Source organism: Ammospiza nelsoni, chromosome 1 (genome assembly GCF_027579445.1).
Source record: "Ammospiza nelsoni isolate bAmmNel1 chromosome 1, bAmmNel1.pri, whole genome shotgun sequence".
Lineage (NCBI taxonomy): Eukaryota > Metazoa > Chordata > Aves > Passeriformes > Passerellidae > Ammospiza > Ammospiza nelsoni.
The window spans coordinates 111,124,761-111,141,939 of record NC_080633.1 but is presented as its reverse complement, the minus strand read 5'-3'; the positions used below and the strand labels follow the sequence as shown (position 1 = coordinate 111,141,939).

General features: G+C 36.6%; 1 protein-coding gene across 1 annotated transcript in view; it reads right to left on the bottom strand.

Annotated features, from left to right (window-relative positions):
* ASXL3 (ASXL transcriptional regulator 3) overlaps window positions 1-17,179 on the bottom strand; it is a 96,294-nt gene that overhangs the window by 28,765 nt on the left and 50,350 nt on the right. The window contains exons 5-7 of the mRNA XM_059482413.1: window positions 12,671-12,788; window positions 11,633-11,752; window positions 6,946-7,109 (exon numbers count right to left, since the gene is read on the bottom strand). Of these exons, the coding sequence (XP_059338396.1) occupies window positions 6,946-7,109; window positions 11,633-11,752; window positions 12,671-12,788 (402 nt within the window). The remainder of the gene's footprint in view (window positions 1-6,945; window positions 7,110-11,632; window positions 11,753-12,670; window positions 12,789-17,179) is intronic.

Here is a 17,179-nt window from a genome sequence, read left to right as displayed (position 1 = left end):
AAGAACAACCTTGAGTGAAGGGCCCCTCACACATCAGAAAGACTTATGGGAAAGGATGCTGTAGAGACAGCTGTGAATCTTGTATTTTTTAGTTTTCAAGGGGCACAGCACCATTGCTGTGTCCTACTAGATGTTCCAACTGAGTTTAGCCTTGCTACAGACAAAAGCAAATGCAATAGTTCTGCTAACACCTCTGCAAAATGTGTTCTTAAAAGGTGAGACATGTTTTAAGTGTGATAAGAGCTTGTAACTAGGCTTTAAAAATCAAAAAAGAACTTCCACAACATGGATGTGGCAGGGTGGAAAACACTGATTTACACTTCTGAAATACAGTGACCAAGCCTGTAGAAATATGAAACCATGACACCTAATCAAAAATGTAAAGCTTCCTATTTACATATGTAGACATTCTGATACTGAGGAGGACCTCTGGGGATTACTGCAAACAAGCAAACAAGAATTCCATTACCACATCAATCAGAGCAGCCAGATTGCAATGCAATTGCAGTGAGCCTTTCTGGACTGCCTAGGGAAGCTGAAAGAGTAGCTCTCTTGTAGCTAAGGACAACTGGGATTTTGATGTAAAATCTTTCAGCTTTCAACTCACATAAAGTGAAACTGATGTTTGTTGTTAATACATGACTGTGAAATACACACATACACCATCCATACAGGTGCGTTAGGTAAAATGAGTATTAACTTGCTGCATAAGGACAGAGGGTCAGCTGGGAGTAGTAATCTGTCTGAAAACCCTTGGCTAGCTCAGCTCAGGAATCAGACCCAGATTTTTATGGAAAAGGCAGCTTAAATCTTTGGAATTTGTTCATTTATCTAGATGGTAGATGAATATCTATCATCTAGATAGATGAATAAATTCCAAAGTTTTATTAGGGTAGTTTTAACAGGTATCTATCTAAGATACCTGCATTAGAACTACCCTAATAAAGCTGTACAAATAAGGCACATTACAACAACACCATGCTGTCCACATTATCCAGTAAAAGCAAAGAAAAAATGTCAGCTAAAGGGAAAAATGTGTCATAAAATGACCTTCAATTACTGCACACACAGGGGTGCCAATTTAACAGCTTTTTAAATCTGCTTAGGTGCAGATGACATATGTTACATTTAACCTTCAATTGCAAATGTTCTCTGAACTAAATGCTTTTGTCATTACCCTAAAACTATTTCAGTGTAAAACTCAAACATTTACAGGAACATAACAATAAATATTGGAAAGCTACTGATTGATAGAATGGAAAAGTAAAAAGCTAAAAGATTGCAGTATAAGCAAAAAAGGCAGCAAAGTAACATAAGGTAACCATTTAACTAACATTGCACAATAATTCCATGGAGAGAAACCTAAAATAAAGCTGGAAGCAAATAATACATGCAGCACTAATTTCTGCAGTTGGTCTTTTTATAAATGAAATACTGCAAAATACCAATGGCACATATAATCCTCAAGCACTGATGAAGTTAATAAAACGAGCAGGTAGATGGTTACATTGCTACAAAAAGCAAATTGTGAAAATCAAGCTTCACTCACTCTCTTCTAAAATACTAAAATACTAATAAACAGTGAGGTATCTACTAAGTACTAAGCATTCAGAATGTCAGATACCAGACTTCTCTTCTTGCCTTTTACAAGTGAAGTAATATTTTGTATTATTCATTACCCACTCTCCACCACAGAATTCCAACTGATGTGCTTGGGAGTGGGAGTAATTTGTGCACATCAGTCCAATGGTTACCTTTTGCTATCATTGCTCAAATTGCAGGAACAAATATTAAGCTGATTCATACTGCATGAAAACAAAGGTTTGAATTGGAATTCTGCAGATAACCTTCCCCAAAATTACTTCTTAATATTTTCAAAGGAACAGAGTAAATCACTAGCTGACATCACCCCGTGTCTTTTCTCAATGCAGGGGGAGAAGGAATCTTTACAAGGTGACAGCTTCAAACTGCACCAACCTAAAATGAACAGGCCAAGACAGAAACACAGAACCTGCACTGACCTTAAAATAAAAGGATGATGTGATGTGATTACATATCAATACTAGCACTCACCCAAGAGGCAATAATTATTTTGGGATTAGCTGATTTAGAAATTAAAAGAAAGAGAATAAGGTGGGTTTTGATCCATTTTAGAATCCTTTGATTTGTACATCATGTTTTTCTTTTCAGTGGACTGACCTGCTACAAACCTGAAATATTCACATGACCTTCTGCAATACTACACACCTTAAGTTATTCCTTAAGAATACTGAAGTTTTAAATTTAGGTAACTAACTTGACTAGCTATAAACTGTAGATAAAAGGTAGATAATTGGTAAATTTCTTTCATTAAACAAGTAAAGCTGAGACAAGATGTAATTATTGCTGTGATTCCCTCTACTGTTTTAAATGCTCTTCCAGAAGAGATTCGGTCTGATAAAATGGCAGGGCTACCTAACACACATCTGAGGAGGATTTGAAGTATTTTTGTAGGAAGAAATTCACATCCTATGTGAAAGGGCAGGGTAGGTGCAAATCACAAGAGACTCAATGAGCCCAGTATTGCCAGAAGAGAAAATGCAAGACAGAGTTAAATTCTCAAAGATCAGAAGGGTGTTAAGGAGTCATGGCGTCTGGAAAGACACACTTTTTTTTCAGAGCACTCAGGAGAGAACGTTTTGTTTAGCACTCTAAGGATTAGTAAAGTCACTTCAGCTTTCTGCTGCTCTTCAGATGAAGTTACATTTCTTTTTGGAAGCTAAGTAGGTGGGTGTGTTTCCCTTCCTTTTGCCCATTCCCCCGTGTTAAGAGCAGGAATTTGACTTCCCAGGAGCACCAACATGGAAAGTTGGTGTAGAGACAACATTGCCAACTGCCATTCATTTTCAGCAGCCTGTTGTACAGACCTGTTACCCATCCTTGCACAATATACATTGTTTAATTAATATTTGAAGACTCACTGATGCCATACAGCAATCTAGATATACAGAAAAATTTCCTGCTTTGAAGGTGAGTATTTGCTGAGAGGTAGTCAAGAAGGCTTCTGTTACATGTAATGATCAGCTTGATGTATCCATGTCAGAAGTAGGTATTTGATGAAAAATCCATTGTTCCTTAGCTGTAGATTGTTCTAATTAGAGCTGTAAAGCAAAATACCTTGCTGGAATTTGTGATAACTTAAATATCTTGTGCAGAGATTTTTCCTTCCATATAGTTTCTATACCTGCATGTTTTCTATATTTCCAGCTCAGTCGTGGGTCTCCCAGGGAATCACCCAACAGGTTTCTGTATCAGATGAGCTTCAAGGATTTTGAGTTTTTGAATCCATACAGATTAATGAGGAGCTGAAAATCTGGATGTTCAAATTTCGGTCATGAGGTTCCTGGTATGCAGTGATGCAAGATTTTGGAGCAGTCTGCTAAACAGACAAGTCTGGGACATGGCTGCTTCTCAGGTATGACCTGTGGTGATGAGGACACAAGGGAATGGCCTGAAGTCGTGTCAGGGGAGGTTTAGGTTGGGTATTAGGGAAAGGTTCTTCACCCAGAGGGTGTTTGGGGACTGGAACAGGCTCCCCAGGGAAGTGGTCACAGCACCAAGCCTGACAGAGCTCAAGAAGCATTTGGACAATGCACATTGTATGATTCTTGGGGCTGTCCTGTGCAGGGTGAGAAGTTTGACTGGATGATCCTCATGGGTCCCTTCCAGCTCAGGACATTCTTTGTTTCTATGATTTGAACAATGTCTACATACTTATTCCCTCTGAATCCAAATCAAAACAAAAAAAATCCTTGATAAAATGCATCTACCATAACTGTCAACTTGCTCCAAGTTCTTTTACAGGCATTTTTAATACAGAAAATTACACAAAGGCCTCATTGCTACTAAAATAGAATTTAAACTAATATGCCATCTGAAATCAATTTAAATTGTAATTATAATTCATGATACAATTTATCTTTTCCCAAGGGGAAAAAAAAGCAATGACCCTATTCTTCCACTTCGTCAAAAATCTAGCTGGAGTAGGGACAGCATGAACATCAGAAGAATAGATCTTGACTTCTTCCATTCTGGGACATCTTTCCTAAGGCTTTCTGTTCCATGGGGTCCAATCGCTGTCTGATATCAATCACAACACTTGAAAATGAAAAACAATCAGAAAACACATCCCAACAAGCTCCTAACTTGTCCCTGAACTTTTCTTGAACACATTAGACTAACCAAGGTTGAGAAAGAAGTCATTTATTTATAATAAACACTTGCACACAAAACCCCAAAAAACCTCAACTCCCTTAACTAATGGTTTCTAAAAATGCTTATTCCAAGTGACACATGCATGACAAGTTTTGGCTGAGTACGATTTAAGGAGGAGGAGTTATACCACCCAGAAAAATGGTGTTTATGACAGAAATGACAAAGAATCATTCATCATGGGGTTTTTCTATGTGAAGCAGTAATAAAGCCTAAATGAAACTGCACTTCATTAGTAATTTATTTCACAGATCACTATATATACACAAATAGCATAACTCTATTACATTTTTATAGTGCCATTTATTACAGTACTTCACATACTCTATCCACATGGCAAGACAGAAATGCAGCTTTCTCTGGGGAAGACAACAGCAGCCAACTGCAGAGCAGCACAAAGGGAGGAAACAATTCTGAGCCAGAAAAGCAAAATAAGAATTTTCAGATTAATCAAAGAAAGGCCAATATAAAACAATAAAACTGAACCCCAAAAGATGTGCACTAATTCAAAGAATAGTATAGCTTGCCTGATGCCCCATTTGATTTAGAAAGTAGAAATAAAAGAGGAAAACTGAATACTCTTGCCTTGTTCAGTCAGAGTGACCAACAGCAGAGACTCCCACCAGAACTCCCTGGCTAAAATTCTCTATCCTTTTATTTGATCCTTGAGCATTACACTGGTGTTTTCCACTTGCCACAGGAAGGAAAAGAACATCAGTTCAATTGCTTTCATCTGTCTGTATCTGGGATGCCATACTTGAGGCATAGCTGAGGACATATTCTCAGACATCAAGAAAAGAGATGCATTCCTTCCTCTGCCAAGACTTCTGCAAAGGGAGGGTTCAGGGCTATTCCACTCTCCACCTGAACATAATTTTCCAACTTTCACACTTAGAGGCCAAACATTTCCATTTAACTTCCAGAGATGACAGGTGACTCCTGCCTTCCAAATGCAGGTGAAAACCTGGGATGCTACACAAACCCACAGAATGCTGTGAGAAGATGACAGAGAGAAGGACACCTGCAAATGTCTCATCACAACATTTGCTTGTGAAGTAACAGTGTCCAATTATGCAGTGTTGGGCCTCTGAAATAACATATTTTATGCATTATGTGAATGGTTTTTGAAATAAAAGTGAAAAAAATGCAATGCTTTTAACTAGTGAAGCATGTTTAAATTCAAAAATATTCTCTTGATTTTCTTGCCAAAAAACTCTGCTGTAAGAACGCTGATAAGAAGGTAAGCGGCTTGTCAGTTGTAGATACTCCATTTTAAAAAATAAATTTTAAAGTATAAAACTTCTAAATAAAGACCCCATACTTGAAATGTAATTTATGAACATTGGGTCTTTGATGGCTGGAGAGAAAACATGATTTTATCTAGTATATTTTTTTTAATCTTTTCTGATGAAATAACTAGAAAGAGAACAAAAAATCAAAACTATCAGAAAAATATTTGCTGGACACTAAGTTAAAATCTGTTTGACAGCAGGGAAAAAACTTTTCTTAAGACTTGTCAATACTGACTTTGACTGCGTTGTGGGAGCTTGAGAATAAATACATTTATATTGTTTCTCCTATGGATCTTGTTCTGATGTTCTTTCTAACATTCTGTTATTAAATACTTGTGGTCCACAACATACAGTATCTAATTTGATAAGAGGCCGAGTAAATGTACATCAATACAATTTTTTTTCTCTTTTATGTCACATTGCACCAGTTCTCCCTGCTTTAGTGATAGATTAACTGCTAACAGTTTAAGCAATAAAATCTGCAATACTGAAATTAAATACTGATTTAAGATGCAGGTTTTAATTATTCATTTAAGTAATCTGCATTCTCTAGTTACTATATTAAAAGAGGGATACTGACCATCTGCAAAAAATATAATGCCCTATTTGTGTAAGTTAATGAGTCTGAATTAAGTGCATAAGTATTCCCCATTGAAACTGGTAAGACTGAATCCCTAAGTGAGGCAAGTGAGTAAATGAAATTTCTCATCTATTTTAACTGCTAGACATGCTAGACTCTTTTTTTTCCTCTCCCTAAGAAACCCTGCAATCTGACCAACAAATGCAGGAAGGACCAGACATTGTAGGAAAGATCACAAAACTGAAATTTTATTTCCAGCCTGTTCCTCTCCAAGTCATTCTCTCAACAGATCTGAGCACACAGCCATAAGTTCTGGGGAAGATATTCCTTATAAAAGGTGTGAATAAGTGGATTCAGTGCACTGGAGCTGAGAGAGCTTTTGTAGGCTTGTGCAAAAGATGAAGAGCAGGAGAACAAATATTGACTAATTGACTAATGTTGACCTGGACATTGCTGGCAGAGCACCAAGAAAGATCACAGGTGAAAAGAGACTCAAAATAAAGGAAGTCTTGAGAATGAGAAGTTTATCTTCAACACCATAGGTAGAAAAGCTAATTAAGTGATTTGGCAAGTTTGAAAGATTTGCTGCCCAGTTTCCATTCAGACAAATCAGGGACCTGCAGAGTTTTCAGGAAGCAAAGAAGCAGGAGCTGGTTTTCAGACAAACTTTACAGTCATTCTACATCTAACACTTTTACCTAAGGAAGTATGGAGATTTTCTAATTCTTTCCTGGAACGATTCCTAGTCAGTCAAATCAGCCTATACAAACATGCTGTAAAAAAGTCTCATTAAAAATAGAAATATTTTATGATGCTACTTACCTGCCTGTCTACTTCTGGAAGCAAAAGCAGGAGGTACTGTTGAAAATGCTGAGGTAAAGAAGCAAAGGTGTGTTTATTTATTAAAGCCCTCAGGTTAGTGTTCACTAGAATAGATCCCGGTGTTTCTATGTCAATATCCTCAGCTTTGGTCCATTTCAAATGTCCTGGAGTAAATAAACAGAAATAACTTTAAACATAAATAAAGGAAGAGAGTAGGAATAAGTCTTCTTTTTAAGTTTTTCACTTTTACTGTACAATACAATAAGCTCTAGAGAAATGGTACTCTGAGAAGGGTAACACAGCCTTTTCTAGGTGTCTTAACAGCTTTTATATTTGTATAATTATAAAAAAAATTATATTTGTCTCTTGAAGATAAAGTATTTTTATTTTATAATAAAGAGACAAAATGCATTTGTCTCTTAATCTCTTCTGTTTCAGTAAACATCACAACTGACGTATTCTTACTTCCAGCTTGAGACCAACTCAACAGCTGCAGAAAATAATCCTGTCATGTCATCAACAATAATTATACCAGCACCTATTTCCAAGCAAAAGGCTGCTTGATGAGGCTGATGTGAATCAATAATTATGGACAGCTTCTCTTTTGCCATCAGCAGTGCCCTATGGCCTACAGAACTTGTCCCGTTGCACCGGCTAAAACATGTGTGAATAGAGAGTGATCAAAGAGATGAGAATATTTAATATGTTAATGTTTGAAAACATTAACAACAAAAACCAAAAGAATTTTTCAGAATTTTCCTAAGAACTATGATCTAAAATGATCAAAACACAGAAGGCAGCAGCAGGAATTGTGAGATCAGTGAACAAGGTATGAGACGAACGATACAAACACAGGAGTAAGATAAAGACAAAGCAGAGGGAAAGGGAAACAAACATATGGTTCCTGCACAGCACTACAGAATAATGTCTTCTTACTTTAAACAGTGGACAGAAAGGCTATCATCTTAAACTCTTGCACAGTAAGAAATATATCTGTTAAGATGCTGGGAAAAGAAAGCTTTCAGCCACCAAGAACAAGGAGATGCTGAATTAAATCCATAGGGAGGTACTACAGTCTCCATCAAAATGTTTTAAGAATATGTTAGACAAATACCTGTCACTAATAACAGATGCATATCTGATTTTGACCTATGATGAACAAATTTGATGACCACTGGAGATCCTGTCTGGTCTGATTTTGTTAGTATTTCTAGGATAATGTTTAGAAAAAACTTTTTAAAGTTTCCTAAAGAGCTATGTGCTTCAAGGTGCTTATATACTGCTGCAATCCTTTTTTTCCTCTAAGTCTTAACATATCAAAGTTCAGGTGGCTGGAAAAAGCTTCTCAAAAGCTTCTAAACCCTCCCAGGAAGCTTCTTCAGGTTTCAGTTTATTGTACTTTCAAATATTTCAAAAATGGTGTAAGAGGGGTCTGAACTATATAAAAAACTCCATCAGAATACCTAAAAAAGTGATTAAAAGATTATTCCACTGCTATGATGAATGATGGCATTTGGCATTTACATAGGACCTCTCAGCAACAATTAAAACTGACATGTTAAGAAGATTAAATATGTTTTAAAAATGAAAAAATTTGGGCATACTGGTTATTAGCAATGTCTCAAATGCTACAAGCAGCAAGTAGTAACTTAACAGTAATCACAATAGAAGGAATGCAACTATGCTTTGGATTTCTTAGAGGACCTATGGTGGGTGGTCTCTTCCCTGAAAGTCTGTAACTACAAAATATACATATACCATATGCAAGAAAATGAAGACTTGTAAATTCTAAAAGCTCCACTTCAGTCACAGCCTCCTGTAAACATTCTTGTAATTTTATTTTATTTTTCAGCAGCTGAATATAACTGAATGAGACAAGAACTACTTTGCACTCAGCACAGAATAACCTTTTCCAACATATATTTCTAGCATACTCTATTTCAGTACAGCTAAGACTCCATTACCAACAAATGAATGCCCTGTTATACAGGACAATTGCATGGAAGAAGTGCCCATTTTCATGAATGCATCACAATAAACTATCCTCACCATCTGTTCCACCCACTAAATATAAATGTAAAAAGAACACAGTCCCTGAGCATAACACAAGTTGTATGATGTACTGAATTTTAATGCCTGTATGTATATTCTTTGTTTTAATCAATACAAAATACATATCCCCATCTTGTAAGTGACTTCAAATTAGAGTAACATTTTCCCCAGCTAGAGCTTCATATCCTTTGGGAAGGCATACACACAGAGATAATTCAAACTGAAATAAGATACATGACTGCAAAATCAGTAACATCCTTCAGTGTCAGATACTCTCATAGCATTAAAAGCCCAAGACAAAGAGTCAAATCTACATTTTCTGATTTATTTGGCCTTCAAATCTACATTTTCTGATTTATTTGGCCTTCTATCACTTACAAAGTACTATGGAGGTTTTATCAGCTTCTGGAAGAAATGTGTGTATTGCTTCTGTGTGTGTAGCAAACTGTGGGTGCCCACCACAGTTCTACTTTAAAAAAAACTCTCAAAATCTGTTCAGAAAAACAACAAATTCTGTCTCCTGCTCCCTTCCTATGGCTAATTTAGGTTCTGTATAGCAGGTCCCAAGTTTGTAATAAGATTTAGTGAAGTATTTGGGAGCAGCATGGAAGTGTGACACTACTGCATCACTAATCATAGCTGAGAAGAGTTTATGACAAAACATGTGCCAGTGTTTTTTATGTTGTTTTCCACACAGAAAGACATTTTGAACCCTTATACAGTTCAAGGGTATCACTGTCCAAATCAGAAATAGAAGCTGTAAGACAAGAGAGAAACTCAGGCTTGCAGACTTGAAAATAAGAGTTTACTCCTCAACACAGAGAATTAACCATAAGGAGATGGGAGCACCATAAATCTACATCAAGATATGAAAATGAAAACAGAAAAAGGACAGAAATTACACTGTTGGCAAAATCTGTTAACTAAAATGGAAAAAAAAGTAATCTTATTAAATCAGAGCTCAGAAAGTCTACTAAACACAACATGTCGTGAATGTTGGGCACATCAGCAGAATTTCAGACAACCAAACAATATCTGGACCTGAATTGTGCACTACACAGGACCGTGGACCTGTTCTCAAAGCTGCTCTACAACTGCACTTCTAGCATCCCAAGAAATGCTGTGTCATGAGAGAAACATTTCAACAGGTACAAGAACAGAAACCCTTAAATCTTACACAAAGTTCCCTGCACTTCATGTGTGGTGTCACAAAAGGCCAATAGGTTTAATTACTAAAATTCACCAAAAAAACCCTTAATTAATTCATTTGATATCATGAGCCAACAGTTGATGTCATAACTGAAGATAGAGAGGAATATATACTTGAAATTACGCATCTCAGTCTTAAATGTAGAGAAAAATGACAGGAAATCATCTAACACTGAATATCAGTTTACATAGCAAAAGCTGTAATACTGTAATATTGTCTATTTTGAATAATGATGTTGGATCAACATAGAGAACTAGCTATCCACATGGGACTGATTGATAATCTGCAGAAAGATCATGTATGAAACCAAAGTACACTTTCACGGGAGGCTGTGACACAATAAGGCTTATAGCTTACACTGCCAGGAACTGGCAATAGCACATTGAACAACTCTCCTATGGCATTTAGGAAGCAAAGTGCCTTGGAGCTATTTTACAGGATCATTATATATAAAAATAGGACTAGGCTGGATGATTAATAAAGAAGAACAGTCTTATCCCCACAAAGACAGACATAAAATGACTTCTAGGATTTAGCACTACAAAAAGCTTGTTTGTTATCTCTTCCAACATGGCCACATTGCAAAATACTTCTCTAAATGATTCAGCATTCTGCTGAATGCAAAAAGTACTTTCTAAAGATAAAGAAACAGTTATGTCATTCTTTGACTTCACTTAAGCAGAGACAAGAGTCTTAGTGAACACTACATTTTGTGCTCTCTAGGGAACTTTTCCAATTAAATTTCATGCTGGGCAGGAAAATCTGCCTATGACATGGAGATTTAGAATTTACTCTTAGTATCTCTTCAGAGAAAATTCTTTGTTAATTACAGAACGTGATCCACGAACCTCACCAAAAAACCCACAGAAAATAAAATCAGAAACTGTATCTACCACCTCAAGAGATGTAGCTTCAAAATAGTTACAGATCCAGCTGAAGAAGTAAATCAACCAAAGAAGAACGAACCAAAACCTTTATGCCAAATCTCTATATGACATGCAATAACGCAAATGAAGAAAAGAGAATGTTATCTTCTAATTGGGCAAGGATGTAAGCAAATATGCTACTTTCTCTGGGAACAATTGCACATTAGGCAAGCAAATTCACCATGAAGAAAGAATATCTGTTACACACCGCCCCCATCCCCCAAAAAATCATTACATAACAATCACAATCTAATTGCTAAATCACCTCTCTGCCTGCAATTGCTTAGGTCTGTCAAACTTTAAAAAGCAACCACTGAGGATGAAAAAAAAACTGACCATGGATTTTCCAGGTAGACAGAAAGATGTCTTCTTGAGAAAGGATCAGCTGCTGAGTTTGAAAAAGGGACAGGTAAACAGAAAAATAAAACTTTCCAAGACAACACCGAGTTTAGAAAACTATCAGTATTACAAGTAAGATATTTATTTTACTCCTACTCACCTAAACCAGATTTTTTTAATCTCTTTAAGTGCTGGCTTGTTTGCTTTCCAGTTGGAGACTTTTGCCCATGTTTCATCTCTTTATCAGAACCATCTGCTTCGCCATTTTTAGATTCCGATCCTTTGGAAAAAGTAAAATCCCTCAAATATGATGCTTTTGCACTTTTACTAACAATCCCCTCAGCACCCCCTACACCATAAACAAAACAAAAACAGGATTTTTAAAAAATTGACATTTTCTTGCTGAAAGGCAATATACTTTTCTGGTCACAATACAATTCCTCCTCATCAGAGGAATTGGATGTAAAAGCTCAATAAATCAATTAAATGCTGAAAACTAAAGTTTACTGAACACTGCAGTCAATAAAAATGTTCAGCGATCTAATAAAAATAACAGTTCTATAATGCCCAGGAGATATTTTAAAAATATTTTAACCTTAAGTTATGGGGCAGTAAAGCAACCTAAGGCTGAAAAAAAAGATAATTTCTTTTTGAAGAAACATTTAAAAAAAAGATATGTTTGGAAATACAATTGTCAATTTGTGTTAAACATAGACACAGAAATCTCTTAAAATGAAGTAACTTAATCACCAGAGCTAAAGGTCAAGGTTATGCTGCAGTGATAAGCATGGTATAAGAAGAAAAGCTAACAAAAGGATTTGAGTATTGCAATGCAGAACTGAGACACAAATTCATTCAGGGAGAAGCTTGCCTTCCCCCCCCCCTCCTCTTTTTATGGCACTGAATACCAGCATGTGGTCCTCTATTAGAGCTCCAGAGCCAAACAAAATGTTACTTTGCATTCCTTTAAAGCTGCTGCTATTACCAATTGTCATTTTAGTGTGTGCCTTCAGCTCTTTATTAAAGAAAAATCTCCAGCCTTGAGACACGAGTCTTGATAAAGAAATAAAGATGTTAAACAAAGCCACCCAGTGGAAACAGTATTTCAGCAATTCCAAATTCTGTATGCTACACATCTGATTCAGAGGAAGGCTCTGAGACCAGAGCTGATCTTGCAAACGGTCCTTTAGCTATTTACCTGAAGGTGAATCCGACTGCTCATCGGACACCTTTAATGGTGTCAAAACAACACGAGGAACAGTCTTGTTTACCATCATTGAGACTCCATTTCTTCTTTTCTGCTGTTGTCTCAAAGCCTACAAAAACGATAACAAAACATATAACTGTAGCAAAGAATAATGCTTATAAGTGAATTACACATGACATTTCTCTACCATTAAACTGAATCCCTTAAAATAAGCATAATTTACACAGCTACTGACTTGCCAGACTTCACACTCGTCCTCTTTATGTCATTTTCTTTTAAAAGACAAAATCAGGCTTTTTCTCCTTTTTTTATAGAGAAAGAAGATGCACCTTAGATCATTTTCCAATCCATTTTGACAACAAAGAAGCACATAACTGTTTGCTCTACCTTAACAGCACAACATGATAACTCATGAAATGTGAAACTAAGACTTCCAAAAAAAAAAGTAAACCCAAAATGTTTCAAAATCAGAATAAAAATATATATGTCTGCACATCTCTCGCAGGTGCATCCTCTCCAGTATACTGCTCAGTCAATCAAGTTAACACAGAGTGTCATCAGTATGTACAGCATGTAAGGACTACAGTATTGATGCACTCACTCAGCCGTGAGTAGTGCTGCACAAAATCACTGAACATGGCAGGAATCATTTATTTTCGTGAAGGGAATCAGTCCTAATCTTGGAAACCTTGCAGCATTTGGCTTCTGTCTGTTTGACTTTGGGCATTAACCTTCAGAACACGAACATGATGGTGTTCTGGCAAATCTGGGGGAAAATGATACACGAATAAATCTCTACAAATGGTAGTGCTTTGTGTTTCATAAATGTATCAAATACAGGGCTGATAATGTAATATAAAATATCTACAGATTAGAAATAGCAAATATCCATCAGACTGCTTTATATGAAAAATTATATATCATTCAAAAGGTCTTAAAACATAAAAATATGAATACCTGCCAATTAATACATCTGCAAGCATTAAAATTCTGGTATTAATCGGAATGGGCTGGGCTTAATACAGACTTCTCCTAGCCTCCTGTCTATTTTTCTCCTTTCTTACTGTGCACTCTATTTTTACAATTGTGATTTGTGTTATGAACTTGAGAGATTTATTAAAGTAATACCATATCAACAAGGTACATATTTGATATGAATTATCCCAAAGGTTTATGAGCATAAATGACTTATGCCCTATAAGGTTTAAGTCTGTAACTTTATTGGATTGTAATACCTTTCCAAATTGTTCACACAGCTAAATAATAGGGAAAAAAAACCTCTGAGAAGAAAGAAATCGATATTGGTCTATTCCTCTAAATAACACTCTACACAACATAAAATACACCAGGCCACAGAGAAGCTATTTCATGGATTAACCCATTTTATTGTACTTCTGAAAGGACGCGTAAGCACTGTGCAATAAAAATCAAATTAGAACACTTGAAATCAAACAAAGAGAGGAAGCTGGTCAGATCTACACTGAACCAAAGAAGCAGCAGAAAGCCATAAAGAACAGCTGTTACTTCAAACATTTTTGAGACAGAAATTTCATACTGGTATCAAGCAAGCACAGTCTGACTTGTGGATGGAAAATTCTAAAGTGTTAACATTTCTTCAAAATTCCTCAAAATGACCCTGCAAACCAAAGTGGCAAATCAGGTGATCCTTAATTAACAGTAATACCATGGAGACAGTGGGAAAAAGTTCATTAAAAATTAACTGAAAAGACTGGCAATGTCTGCACCACCAATATACCAATATAACACAACATCATATCATGGTGCCCCACTGCCTGATTTGCCTCATGTCATCCTCATTTCCTCCACCCAAGGCAAATGGTTAGAGCCCAAACAATGCTCTTTGTTGTCCTCCTGCCTCCTCCTGACTTTCCAAGACAATTTCCACCCTCACCAAGGTTTCACAGCCTTGCAGCCAGCATCCATGGAAACACCATTTTAATGACTTATACAGCCACCGTGGCAAAGGCAGATTCTCTGTCAAGCCCCACAGTTGATTTTCAATGCTTAGACTGAACTCCCATGAAGGAGAGAAAGGAACCAGCAGTGTATCCACCACCAGTGGCAGGCACACAGTGTTCATACACTTCAGCTGACACACGTGCTGCTGGAGCGAGGGCAGCGGTACCCAATATTTGACAGGAGCACCTCTTACCTTCTTTTCTGTTACTGGCAGGGCCCCCTGTGGTCCTTAAGCACACATTTATGCAACTGATCTGGCATTTACAAGAAGCACAGGCCAACTCATGCCCATGGAGCACTAATGCAAGACACTCCCTGGACAATCAGATGAGGAAATACAGCTGGGAGCGGCCAAAGCTACCAGAATTATTTACTTCAAGGCATAGCGCACTCCTCTAGCTACAGCCTAAGCACCTCTATATACAAGGGTCAAGCAAAAACCTTAAAGACACCATTTCCCTTTGACAAACATTTGTTTTTCAGGGTTTCTTTTTCCCTAACATGCATTGATTCGCTGCCAGGCTCTTCCCCAGCTCCTCCAGTTTCACAGCGCAAGGAACTGATCACCAAAAAGGGCCCAAGTGAAGTCTGAAAATCAAGCTGACAGTAAAGCTACACACACCTGAAGGACAGTCTGTAGAACAAAAAAAAAAATCCAGAAAACAAAAAAAAAAAAAAAAAACAAAAAAAAAAAAAAAAACAAAAAAAAAAAAATCAAAACCAAACCAACCAACCAACCAAACAAACCAAAAAAACAAAAAAAACCCCAAAAAACCCAACCCCAAAACCCCCCCAAAACCCAATCCCTCACAATATGGATGTTAAATCTAAGCAAAACTTTTAACAGAAAGTTAATGAATTACCAGTGAATTACCCTGAGTACAGAGAATAGAAACATAACCTTTCCCATGCCTCTCTGTCTTTTCATTTGTGAAATGAAAGATGTAAGATGGGGGAAGAGGGTACAAAGATAACAAGTAAATAATCTAACATATGATTTGCAGGGTAAAGAGATGGCTGAGATTCTGCACAGACAGCTTTGTTGTGATACACCCAGCTAATCACAACAATTTTGTGGTAATTTCTCCCCTGAATTTGAAGCTGCAGGATCTGACAATTTTGGGCAGACAAGTCTTTGCAAGACAACCCTGCAGCAGGAGAAACTGCTGACTGACACCCAGTTACAAGGGAAGCCAAACCCCAGAAAGAGTTAAGTACAAAAGGACAACCCCTGTAGTCTCCACTGAGGACAAATATATAACTTCTCTATACCTAGCCTGAGGGACATTCATTTTAGAATACAAGACTACTGTAGGATAAGACAAGAATCTTGTAACCCAAGATTAATTCTGCTTAGCTGGGAAGTCAATGAGATTACTCCAAGTGAAACATGCACCAAATGCCTGCTATACTGAGCTTTTAGTGCGCCAAGCTAATTTAGTGCTTTCCTACTCACCACGGCCAAATAAATCAAATTTATAACTAGCACTGAAGAAAATGAGAAATGTTGTAACTTATTCCACGGAAAAATGGTTCCAGATATCCCTGTAGATACAGAAACAGTAACTAACACATACTACATTGTCATCTTTCACAGACACAGCCTTTTCCATCTCATCCATATTTAGAGATATATAACCTCCTAGCTGGACTTCCTACAGAACTGCAAGAAACAGATGATGATTTTATCAAATGATAAGGTGTCATTTTCACTATGATAAATTAGAAAAAAACACATGTAGTGCATATGATAGCTCAAATAAAGAATATTTTTCTTTAATGAGATGCTACATTTACATTTCAAATGCATTCAATCACTTCATGCTAAATGCTTGAGTTAGAAAAGCTGCATGTTTTAAATACCTAGAACTTATCACTGTCGTAGTATTCTGTAAGACATTACTACCATCCTATTTGTATAACAAATACATTTTAAAAAATGAAAGGAAATGAAAGTTCATGTAATATACAAGTTAAAACATTACAAGCTCTCTTAAAATTACCACCAAAACATAATACTTACATCCAGTCTTTCACAAGCAGATTTGCAAAGGACATCTGTGAATCTCTCGCACATAATGAGTATGGAGAATTCCCAGTATTCCCATTCATAAAAATGAACCTGTGACCATCTGTTGAATAACACTGCCATGGTCATTATACAGTGCTTGGCATAATTATTTGGTTTAATGAAGCTATTTTTATTGCCAAAATCTTTAAGTAAACTATCAATCCATTTTCATCCAAAGAATTCAAAATAAAATAAAAAAGATGAAAATTAAGAAAACATAAACACTGAAGATAGATGACAAAAGAAAAACACCATGAAATTAACAGTGAACTTCTAGTTCCAAGTGGGTTTTTTTAAATAAAGAGGTGACAAGAGCAAGACTCCTTCTGCTTTTCAGAGAGTTTCTATCCCTACTGGAGTATAGCAGTATTTTGGAGGTTTCATGAATGCCATTATATGCTCTTAAGAATAGTCATTTCATGTTTAGTTGATCTTAACACAGGAAGGAC